This window comes from Carettochelys insculpta, chromosome 1 (genome assembly GCF_033958435.1).
Source record: "Carettochelys insculpta isolate YL-2023 chromosome 1, ASM3395843v1, whole genome shotgun sequence".
NCBI classification, from domain to species: domain Eukaryota; kingdom Metazoa; phylum Chordata; order Testudines; family Carettochelyidae; genus Carettochelys; species Carettochelys insculpta.
Window position 1 is genome coordinate 108,072,269 of NC_134137.1, and position 12,167 is coordinate 108,084,435.

General features: G+C 38.9%; 1 protein-coding gene across 1 annotated transcript in view; it reads left to right on the plus strand.

Moving 5' to 3' along the window:
• TM9SF2 (transmembrane 9 superfamily member 2) overlaps positions 1 to 12,167 on the plus strand; it is a 62,735-nt gene that overhangs the window by 11,546 nt on the left and 39,022 nt on the right. Inside the window, exons 3-4 of the mRNA XM_074989604.1 lie at positions 793 to 886; positions 3,212 to 3,339. Coding sequence (XP_074845705.1) covers positions 793 to 886; positions 3,212 to 3,339 — 222 coding nt within the window. The remainder of the gene's footprint in view (positions 1 to 792; positions 887 to 3,211; positions 3,340 to 12,167) is intronic.

Below are 12,167 nucleotides of genomic sequence, written 5' to 3' on the forward strand. Positions count from 1 at the left end.
GTGAAAGTCAGGAAGACGGATGTACAAACACAAACATAAATTGTGAGGAAATAGAATATAAAGTTTGTGAATGTCCTACTGTAAATATCTGTCACATTACAAATCATTGTGTGTGCACTGTTCTTAAAATAAGGGTTACAAAAAGTATGGTTTGATGTTATTTCGTAAGGACCATAGTGTATTCGCATGCTTTGTGCCTCTTGATTTATTGAGTTTTTTACCAAATTTGAAAAAATTGCCCTTCTTGCTGTTTTGGTTGCTGACCCCTGGATGTTAAGTGTTAGTTGTCTGTGCATTTTAATGGCTGCATGTATGGTGTATTGTGATACAGCTATGACAATTCTGGGAATTTCCCAACAAAATCCAGTGGTCAATTAAAGCATAATGTCATTGATTTTTATTTGGTTCCCATGATCCAAAAGGACCTCCATATTTATGTTTAAGTAGCAGTCTAGTGGTGTCCTTTCTTAAAGCAGTTGTAGGATGCCGTGTGTAGATTTAATAAATTCATGGCTGAAGTCCTAATGTGTATATATTGATATTCCAATGTATTGTTTAAGTATGTGTTTAATTTAAACTGCATTCTGAAGTATTCGACATAGGCATTTTTAAAATAGCAGATGTTGATTTTACGCCTAGAATTTCTCAAATTTTGGGAAGAAATCACTGAACTCTGACCAAAAAAATAGGATTGCAGGTATCTGTCTTAAATTTGGCTGGCTGGGAAGAGTAGGATTTTTTTGTACTGTGTGCATCTGAGTCCTTGATAAATTTTGCATATTTTCCATTTAGGTTTGATTTTTGCCAAGCAGCAGGTGAGAAACGTCCATCTGAAAATCTTGGTCAAGTATTATTTGGCGAGAGAATAGAACCATCACCATATAAGGTGTGTGCTCTGTTACAGTGTTTCCTGATATGTACCTTAGAAAATTCGAAATCCAGTATGTTAAACAGTTTCTTCTGATTTAAAGATCTGTAATAGAAATTTGTGAATGTAAGCATATACGCTCATCCCTCCTTAAATGAGTACTTTACTTTATTTATGAGTACTTTGCTTAAACAAGGGACACACATACCTCCCTTCCCCCCACTAATACAAGCCTTACCTCCCACCCCACGGCTCCAACCCCCCTAGTCTGACCCCAGTCCTAAACTGTGGCAGCGAGACCCCCTTACCAACCCAACAGCCTGTACCGCCTGCCAGCGCTGCAGCCTAACCCTGCCGCTGCCTTTAACCCCCGTGGCCCGACATCTCTGCTGGCCCCACGGCCTGTAATTCCCGTGGCCAGACCCCTCTGCCACCTGACCCCTGCTGCCCCGCAGCCCCAAACCACTAGACCCTCTCATCAGCCCACAGCCAGATCCTGTTTCTGCCTGTAACCCCCATGGCCCGACACCCCTGCTGGCCCTGCAGCCTGACATATCTCTCTCTCTCTCTCTCCACACACATGCACACGCACACGCACACGCACACGCACACGCACACGCACACGCACACGACTGCCTGTAACCTCCACAGCACAACACCCCTGCCAGCCCCGAGGCCTGACACCCCCCACCCACAGCCCAAACCGCAACAGTTAGACACCCTTACCACCTGCAGACAGACCCCCTCGGCCACCTTACCCTCCCTGCAGCCCCAAACTGCCAGACCCCCCTCGCCGCCTGACCCTCCCCCTATCAGCCCCAAACTGCAGCAGCCTGAACCCCACCCCCAACCCAACTTGCCACCAAATTTTAACCCTCCCTCCCGCTCACAGACCCAAACTAGCCCCAGCCTTTAACCCCCCCTAAACCCAAGGTTCATTTACCTTTCAAAAGCAGCGCCACCTGCTGCCATTCCTTCCCCAAGTTAGGAGCCCTAGGAACTAATCAGAGATTTTTACATGTAATTTAATAGGAATTTAGTGTCCCTCTTACAAGTTTTTGCCTATGAGCAGAAAGTTGGGAACCAGTTGTGCTCATATATCGAGAGATGAGGGTATTTGTTTTATCATCAACCAGATTTCTGGATGATTCTCTTTCTGAATGTTTTTTAGATAGTATTGTGTGAAAGTTGGTATAATGTATCTCGGCATCTATGTATTTTGAAAACTTGAGTCAAATACTGTCTCTTCCTGTGTTTTGAGAGTGTCTAAAACAATGGTTCTGAAGGTTGCGAACAGTTGTTATCTCTAGCAGGGTATTGTGAATGCTGCTTTTGTTGAGCTGCAGAATTTGGCATTTTTCTGGTAAACTGTAGAGACCGGGCTTTATTTTTTTAAGAATTTGGCATTTTTTGTTTCCTTCTGCTGGGACTTGGTTGCTTCTGACTCTTGCTCTCCAACTTTCTACACAGACAGTATGGTGTAAATTACAGTGAACACTGCTTTGATTATTTCGCGGAGCTAGGCATTTGGGCATCAGGAACTTAGGGTACAAGTTCTGCTTGCAGCTGTGGTGTGGGTAAACTATCATCATCAGGCTTCTGACCTATGTGAGCATTGTCACTGCTGAGGTCTGTTGAGCCTGGGCACCTAGATAATATTAAAACCTCTGAAACCATTGATGAAAACAGTGAAATGAATTTTACATCAGTGTATTTTTTTTTTTCATTGAGGGATGTGTGTCTGTCTGAGCAAGATAGGAATAGAATAAATTATTGCCAAGAAATTCAGGAATTCTTATTATAGAGAACACAGTACCTTGACTGTATTACATTTGTAAAATATACAGGTTGAACCTCTAGTCCAGCACCCTTGGGACCTGACCAGGGCCAAATGAGAGAATTTGCTGAACCACGGGAGGTCAATATTGGCAAACAGCATTACCAACATTTCCGCTGATTATTGAACACTTAAAAGACATTTGGGGTAAATTACATCTAAATAACAGCCCAGAATGCTGAGAGCTAGGGCGGGTAGCTGTTAACAAACTTTGAGACCATGGGAAACTCGGCCACACCCATGATTATAAGAGGCCATCTGGCTAACTAAAATCATGCTGGATTATAGATGTTGCTGGACGAGAGAGCATAGGTTTAGAGAGGTTCAACCTGCCTTTGATCGTAAACATTGACATATAAAATACCAAGGTTGTTTGCCTGTGTGTTTAACCACATAATTATGTGTTGTTTGTATGGGGATTTTTTTTTTGTTTAACTTTGAACAGGATAGAACAATTCAGATTCGTTGGAAGACTTTTCATCTGAAATTCTCTCTCATTTTCTTAGTTTACGTTTAAAAAGGAAGAGAGATGTGTACCTGTATGCACAAAAGTGTATGACACACAAAAACCAGAGGACAAGCAAAAATTGGACTTTTTGAAAAAAAGCATGTTACTGAACTATCAACATCATTGGTAAGGTTTTTGTGGGGTTTTTTTTGTGATTAAATTGGTTAATTTAGCATATTAGTGACTTGCAAAATGATGGTATAAATTCAGTACTTGACATTAACTGGCAGGAATTGCAATTCTTCTGGTCTATTCTTGTGCAGGAGGGAGAAAAGTAATGTCGTGTTACTTCTGCATGACACTTCTGCTTTTATTGAAACATGCCAGTCATAAATAGAAGAACTCTTTTGTAAATATTGAGTTTCTGGCTGTGCTTTTTCCTGTCTTCATGATAAAACAACATATAAAATATGATTGTTGCTTTAACCTGTAGCACCAGTGTACTACTCTATGTAGAAGCCATGCCCACTCTGTCTTGAGAAAAACTTTGATTAAAGGGCCTCCACTGTTCCTGTGGCTTCTTCTTTGTCCTGGTTGGGAATACTTGAGCCAGGAATCTGTGGATCCTGCTGAGGTGATGGGTAGGCTGAAAATTTAGTGTGTAAATATTAATGACAGGAAACATGTAGCCAGTAAAAGGTGAGTGACAGATGGTCAACAAAAATTGCAGATTTCTCTATCTCCCCCCCACTTCCCTCCATTTTAGAGGAGGAAGGGAGGTCTCTGACTTGGGACAGTTATGTGTTTTTACATAGTCCATGTACCTAATATTTTCACTCATCTGTCCTTTTCCTTTCCCTCTGATCTGTTGGTTTCATCTTGTGTATTTCCACAGGATCTTAAATGATTGGACCCTGCTACTAATGAGAGCCTTTTGATGCAACTGTAAAGATTAAAACAAAAAAAAACACAGCACCTATATATTGTAACTATCAAAACACCTTATTTTCTTTAGTGACTAGGGAAGAGTATACTGTAAAAGGAGTGCATGAACCTAGGGATTATATATTGCTTACCTGCATTCAAGAGTGCCCCCCAGATTCAACATTCCTTATGTCTTGAGCTTACAGTTTACATGGATATATTAGCAGCATAGATAAGTGAGAAGAGGTTTCTTGTTCCTTTGTTGTTGTATCTTTTTAAAGGCCCAGTCCAACTCTTAATTAACTCAAGAAGTGTCTTTCATTTATGTTTATGCAAACTGACTAGGACCTATAGGGATGGAATAGGATTTACAGAAGCTAGTGTTCAGACAATATGTGGGAAAAAAGGAAGCAGTCAGAAGTTGGTGGACCAAGTTAACGATGGAGTCCTGGTCAAATGCTCGTGAACCGAGAAGTATGCTTAAATGGCGTGTGCTAATTTATGAAGACTTTACATGATAAAGAGTAGAAAATAAAATTTGAGGGTGTTTAATGTGACTTGGGTCTTCTTAATCTGAGTGTAAAATAAGGTATTGATTTGGTGTATTTATTTATTATTTGCAGTCTGGATCCTGTTTTTAAAACTGTAGAACAGAAGTGTGTTGGTCTGGCACGATCAGACATGCAACTTGAAATAGTGTGTATCTTCTGTGTCTAAATGAAAGTTCATTTTCTATGGCTAGCAGTCTGGCTTTTCTGAAACATTAAATTCACTTGTTGATAAAAGATTTTAAAATGTTGACATTTGACCCATAAGAATGAAGAGTCAATTAGCATAATTGCTGAGTTTCTTTATTTTCAAACCCTGGGTTAACATAATTAACTACACATTGTTCATTAAATCTTCAGTAGAATTGTTTAATAAACTGTTTTTCCAGTTTGAATACAATGGAGAGCTTCCCCCCCATTTCCTTGAGTAAATTAGCCTGTATTCCTCAGTTGTAGTGCTGATACCACCATGTTTGGTAAAAATAACTTGATTTTTTTTTTTTTTAACCAAAATTAGCCACAGCTTAACTGTTGAGTTAAAAAATTTCCTTTATAATATTGTATTCTGTGAGTTTTGTTTGATTCTCACTTTCACTTCAGGGTATAGCACTTAGTCTCTGGGCCTAAATCAGCTTCTGTCACTGTCTTAAAACTGCAAGGAAAATCCACGTCCACAAGGCACCCACAATTCCAGCTCCACAGAAATGGCCAGTGAAGCTCCAAACACAGGTGTCGCCAGAAGAGAACAAGGCATGAATAGGGCCTGCAATTGATATGGAAGCTGCATGTGGCATAAATTGGATTTGCACAAGTGGGGATGCAATATTAAAATTAGCCACTTTTGAATGTTCTTGTTATCCATAAATATCTAGCTTTTTTGAATCTCACTAAATTCTTGGCCTCAGTACATTCTTAGGGAAAGGCATTCCACAGCCATATTTTGCATTGTCTGAAAGTGTTTTCTTTTTGTCGGTTTTGACCTTTTTGAGTTTTGTCCCATATTTACTTATGCTTATGGTATGAGACATGAACAGAAACTTTCTATTGACCTTCCCAGTTCCATGAATTATACTTCAATCATTTCCTATCCTAATTATTTCCTTTGTAAGGTGAAGAGTCATTATCTTTTCACTCTTCTGTTTTTTTTTTCCATGTCCCAGTTCACTGTCATTTCCTATTTTTGGACCTCCTATCATTCTGAAATATTGCTTTTGAGAAGGGGTGACTTGTACTGTACACCATACTCTGGATAAGGCAGCTCTGTTGGTATATGTGTCACCCATACTTTTTAATCCTACTTTGTTAGGGGGCAAATGGACAACTTTTTTCTCACCAGCTTGAATCCATGACAGTATTTTGCCTTTCAGCCATGACTTGATTTATATAGGAGCTTCTTGCAAGAACTTTACACAAGGCTTTGAGAGTCTAAAATGTCATCACGTTATCCTTTATCCATTAATGTATGAGTGCATTTAGAGAACTTTAATGTTGAGAGATGATTTTTGGTTTTGTACATAAACTGTTCTGTTTATATTCTGTTGTATGACGGCCTTCTAGGTATCTTACTCCATCTTAAACTTTAGTGTCTATCAGTGTACCAAATACAGATGTAAGGTTTAACTGATCAATAAGTCACTAAATTACTTGTTGGCTCTTTTAAAGTCCTAAGTTTTATATTAGATGGTTTTAGTTAATATGTACATTTTTAAGCAACTGATCTACTCAATACTTAAAAGACCAAAAGGGACTATTGATCAGCTAGTCTGACCACCTGTACAATATAGGGCTAGGAGATTTCATAAATTATTTGTTTGAACTGTGGCATATCTAAATCTTGATGTTAAAATTGCCAGTGGTGGAGGGTTCCCCACAGCCCTGATAAGTTGTTCCAATGATTAATTACCTTTTTTTTTTTTTAAAGAAGCAAAGTGCACGTTATTTTAAGTGTGAATTTGGCTAGCTTCAGCCTCCAGCTACTGGATTTTGTTACACTTTTATCTGCTAGCTAGAGCCCATTATCAAATGTTTATTCTTCACATAGGTGATTGTCACCCTTTAGCTTTCTCTTTGATAAATAGACTGAGTTCTTAGAGTCTGTTAGTGTACTCAGTAATTATACACACTATTCCAATAGGAAGCACATCAGTGCAAAATGTAGAAGTAGAATAACCTCACTGTTCATACTTGAGATTTCCCCCGTTTAAGCATCTCAGGCTCACAATTAGGTATTTTGGCCAGAGGATAACACTGGGAGTTCATGCATCGCTGATTACCCACCATGTCCCCCAGATCTTTTTCAGATGCACTATTTTATTTCCCCCAACCTGTCAGTATGACTTGCATTCTTTGTTCTTAAAGGTATGCTTTTTATAATATGTGTTGTTGATTTGTGCCCAGCTTTCCAAGCATTCCTATCTGTACCTGAGATCTGTTTTCGTTATTTACTGTTTTCCCAGTCATCTGTGGGTCATCTATCAATGTTATTGCCATGGTGATTAATGAAAATATTAAACAGCACAGAGTCATGTACCGATTGCTGTGCATCCCCACTAGAAACGTAACTGCTCAATGATGATTCCCTGGTTACAGTCACGTTCTGCTGTCACTTTGCCGAACCTTATTCCATTTAATGTGTGGCAAGGTAATTTTGTTTTAGTCTTGTTTATCAAAATATCAAATCTTAATAGAATTCCAAGCATCTTCCATGAACATGGTTACCTTTGTCAAACCAACTTATAATATAGTCAGAGAAAGACATTGAAGATAATTTGATAGGATTTATTTTCCAGCTTGAGTTACATAAATAATATTGCTTTTTTAATTCTTTATTAATTGTACTAGTTCAGCCTTTTCCATTTGTTCGCACACGGTTGACAGACCTAAATATGAGGATGTCATGGTGACAGACCTAAATATGGTCAGGTTGATGTGTTTAGCTTTTAAAAATATTATCACAACATTTCCTGTCTTCTGGAACTTCTCTTGTGTTACCAGGGTTACTGAAAATCAATGCTAACAGTCCAGCTTGCTCCTTGGCAAACTTTTTTAAAAAACTCTTAGGTGCATGGACCACGTATTTGGACCTTCTGATTTAAGTCTCTAACTTCAGTAGCTGCTGTTTAACATTCTCCTAAGCTACTGTTGGAATGAAAAAGGTTGTTATGACTATATCATCTGTCTTTTCCAAATACAGAGCAGAAATATCTTTTGAATACTTCTTTACCTTTCCTGCATTATTTACCAACAAATCTATGACATCCATTTTGTAATGCACCAGGACCGCCATTGAGTCTTATTTTTCATGTAGTTAAACAGCCTCCTTAATAATGTCATCTCTTTTGTGGGCCATAAGTTTCTTTGTGCCCCTACATTTCCCTTATTTCTCTACTAAAAGACTTTGTGAACTCTTGGATGTATACCATCTGGTCTTCCTGATTTTTTTTTTTTTTTTTTTTTTTTTAATTTATACATGTTTACTGTTTCTGATATCTCAGTTTCTGATGGTACAGTAAGCTCTTTCATATCCAGCAGCCCTAGGACAGGGAGGTTGCTGGATATTCAAATATTCTGGATAATAGAGAGGTTATACCTATGCATAACACTAAAGAAAAACAAGATTAGGTATTAAGAAACAAAAATATATTTAGAGTACTTTACCAACAACAGCAGTAAGGTACACTGTAAACTTATACTGTATTTGCTGTAATCAAATTGGATTTACTTACATTTTCCATAAGTACAGTATAGTGGAATTAAAATTTACTTACGGTTAAAAATACCAGTTATTTGAGAGTTCTGGATAACAGAATGCTGGATATTGAAGAATTTACTGTACCTCATCTGTATTACCAGAAGAAAGCTAGACTGCCATCAGCTGCAGGAAAACTGGGGTTTCACTTATCCTAACCCTGCAGTGTGAGGGGAGAAACAACAAAAGCAAAATCTCATTTCTAGCTTTCAGGGTTTTGAAGATAACCAGACTAGCCAAGTATAACAAGCCAAATATGAAAAATATGCAGAAAGATGCAGTTTTCTGAAGTTTTTAAATAGACAACTTCTTATCATCTGCCACTGATAACTGCTCAGCAACAAGGTGAAGTGAGTGGGATGCTGATCAGTTTCATAGCTGTTATATGGAGGTCCGTAGGAATCTGTGGAAACTGTTCAGAATCGTCCAGGTACATGTTACTTGCAGGGAAATAGGACAAATCTAAAAACCCTCTTCTGTGGGATAAGAGGGTAAAGCACCTTGTTGCCCCACAACTTCAGGGGATATCCTTGTTCTGTCAATTTCTTGCCAGTAGTTTATTCCCCACCCTCCACACACACATACTGCTGACCTATTTACTGTTGCAGGTTATTCTCCAAGCTGGTAATGTTGCAGTGAGAACGATGGTTATTCTGAATCCTCTTCTGCTTTTTCTCTGCATCAACATCCATATGGTGCTGGGAACTAGGAACTGCCCTTTGTAACTGAGATGAGAGAGAGCAGGCTGGGAAGAACCTGTTCGGTCTGCTCTTAGGAATGCGTAGCAGTGAAAAGGAACCTGCTAAATGACGAAGGAGGAGACTAATAACTATTGATTGAGATGTGGTTTTGAGGAGGGCATGATGATGCAGGGCTTTTTTTCTCAAGGACTTTCAGATTTGCTCCTTGGGGTGAATAGATATTAGTGACCCTTTTTCTTCCCCTCATACCATGATTACCTGCCTCATGTTGGAGCAGCAAATTGAACCTGCTGGTACAAGTCGTGGGTGAAATAAACCTTGAGTATTTTGTTGCTCTAAAACAATTTCATGCCACTAGTACTACTGCACCTTAATGTCAGTGTAATGCAAACAAATTATACTAAAGTAAATAGCAACCCATCTTATTGGCTTTACCAATAATTCTTGGAGAACTGGTCTAAGAAATTGCTCTTCGATGACTAAGGCCCTATGATATTCATGCTCAATTTTGGTTAATTTTCATGGTCATAGTATTTTTAAAATAGTAATTTTCTTCATTTCAGCTGTTTAAATTTGAAATTTCATGCAGTAGTAATTGTAGGGATCCTGACCCAAAATGGGGTGGGTGTGGAGACGTCATGAGGTAGTTGCCTTTAAAACTGGGCATCTGAAGAGTGGTGGCTGGAAGCCTGGAGCCCAGTTCTGAAAGTAGAGCTACTGCCAGAAGTAGTGCAGAAGTAAGAATGGTGTGACACAGTATTGCCCCCTTACTTCTGCACTGTTGCTGACAGGGAGCTTGCTTCAGACCTAGGTGCTCTGTCAAAAGCCATTGTTCTTTTGCTGCCCAGTTCTTTCTTCTGTACTGCCTTCAGTGTGGCAATACCCCAGTCCCACTCCTCTCACCCCCACCAAAATAATCTTGCAGGTGCACCTACCCTTTTGGGTTAGGACCTCCAATGTGAGAGAAGCTGGTTCTCCCTCTGTGGGCAGGGGCGCACAAAGGGGGCGGGGCATGAAATTTCATAAGGCGGGTGCAGCACGATCGTCTTCTGGGTTTCAGGCTCAGCCATCTCATTAAAAATGTTGACCTGGTACTCTTTTTATGAGCGTGTATTCATGTTCACGTACCTAGTAATAAAGTTTTTATGTTCTATATGTGAACATAACCAAAATTTCTGTTGCTTTGGATTATGTTAGACAGGTTGTAGGAGGTGCTGCTAATTGCAGGAAAGAAAAGTGGGGCCTGATGTAAAAAGTTTGTTCACCCTGGTATAGAGTACAAAACACAACCAGATATCACATGGCAAGACCAGATTTCTTGGTCCATAAAGAGTTTTTGAAAGGTTGTGAATTTGGCAGTCGTCTATCCGTAACTTATTTATTTTTACTGGGTATCTTGGGATACTGTGTTCGCATTGCCGGCCAACTGATTATAACAGTATGCTACTTAGTGGTAAAGGTGATTCAATAACTAAGTGCATTTTGTACCAATATGTAGCATTAAGGCACAACAGGAGTTTTATTTATCCAATTATGCAAATAATGTGACTGCAGCCTTGTGTCTTCAACCACTTGAAGCATATTAATGGACCAATGAAACATACCCTGGAGTCTTTTAATGCAATTCCAATTACATCTATTGAATTTTTAAAAATTCCTTCTAAATGGTTTTCTTTTTGGACTTTTCTTTTCACTATGGAAAAATCTTCATAGTGGAAAAAGGGGCGCTAGTAGGCAACTTTCGTTTTTTTCTTAAAAGTCTATTTTAGTTGTTAACGTTTTTCTTTTCCATTTATGATAGCACTCCTGTCATATCCTGCTGTCTTGTCATCGTCTTCTCCTGCAGCTCCTCACAGGGGGCTAGGTTGCTTTCAAGACTTATCTATTATTCCTAAATTGGAATTATTCCTTACTGTGCTCTTGATTTTTTTTTTTTTCAGCTTTTTTAACAATGAAGCAATCTTGTGAAGAGCTGCTGGAGAAGAGTGTCAAAGCAGTTGCTTTTCACCTAACTATAGTAGCTCCCAACTTTTTACTCCATGTAAATTCACTAGTTAAAATAGTTCATACCATCAAGGAAGCACAGGTGAATACTGTGATGAGGAATGCACTTCAATAAGGAAAAACACTGCCTATTTCAAGCTGCCATGCTTTTATCATTTAACTTTAACAGGACTTCTTATTTATGGCAATTGTTTTTTAATGAGAAGAGCTGATGCTTAAGTGGGAACTCATGCGAAGCACTCAATTCAGCTTTCATGAAAAAGTAGAAGTTGAAATTACTAAGGAAACTATTGTAGACAGTGAGGAGGGGATAAAGGTCCAGAGGTAACAGAGTTAAGGTGGTGTATCATGTATTGTGGTAGTGAGAATTACAAGATTTGTGTTTAAGTGGAGAAGCAAGTATGTAGTGTAAGGTCTCTAAGGCTAGAGCCACGCTACGATGGAAGATCCACCCACTCAGGGTCGATATTCCAGGGTTTTGTTTCGCACATGCGCAAAATGACCCTCCCAGGAGTAGATGTCAACCCTTGTACTCTTTGCGAGAGATGAGGAATAAGGAACGTCGACAAGAGTGTTTCTCCCGGTGTTTGGACAGATATGGAAATCAACAAGGGATACATTGATTTTTAGCTACGCAATCGATATAGCTAAAATTGCATATTGGCAGTTGACTTCTTTGTCTAGTGTAGACCTAGCCTTAATTTCTCACTTGTGGCAACCCTTCCACACATACACATGTGTGATTGATTCACTACAAAGTTCTTTTGTGTACTAACTTACTGGTGTGTGTTAATGAGTAAGCATGATTGATAAGGTCAGGTAAGTAAAGCTAATGCTACTTTTGTTCTTAAATTTTTATCTTACAAAAAAGACTTCTAACAGAAAAATACAGCATCAGTTGGAGGAGGTTCTTATCAGATGGAGCTGACTTTGTGAATGCAGGAGGCTCCAGGCTTACCTGTTGGTGTATAAAATATCAGTTATGATGAATACTAGCTAAAATGAACACTTTTTTTGCACAGAAACTTGTGTTTTGCAACAGATCTATTCAGGATACATCAGTGTACCAAATTTTTTTTGAAGAAAGGC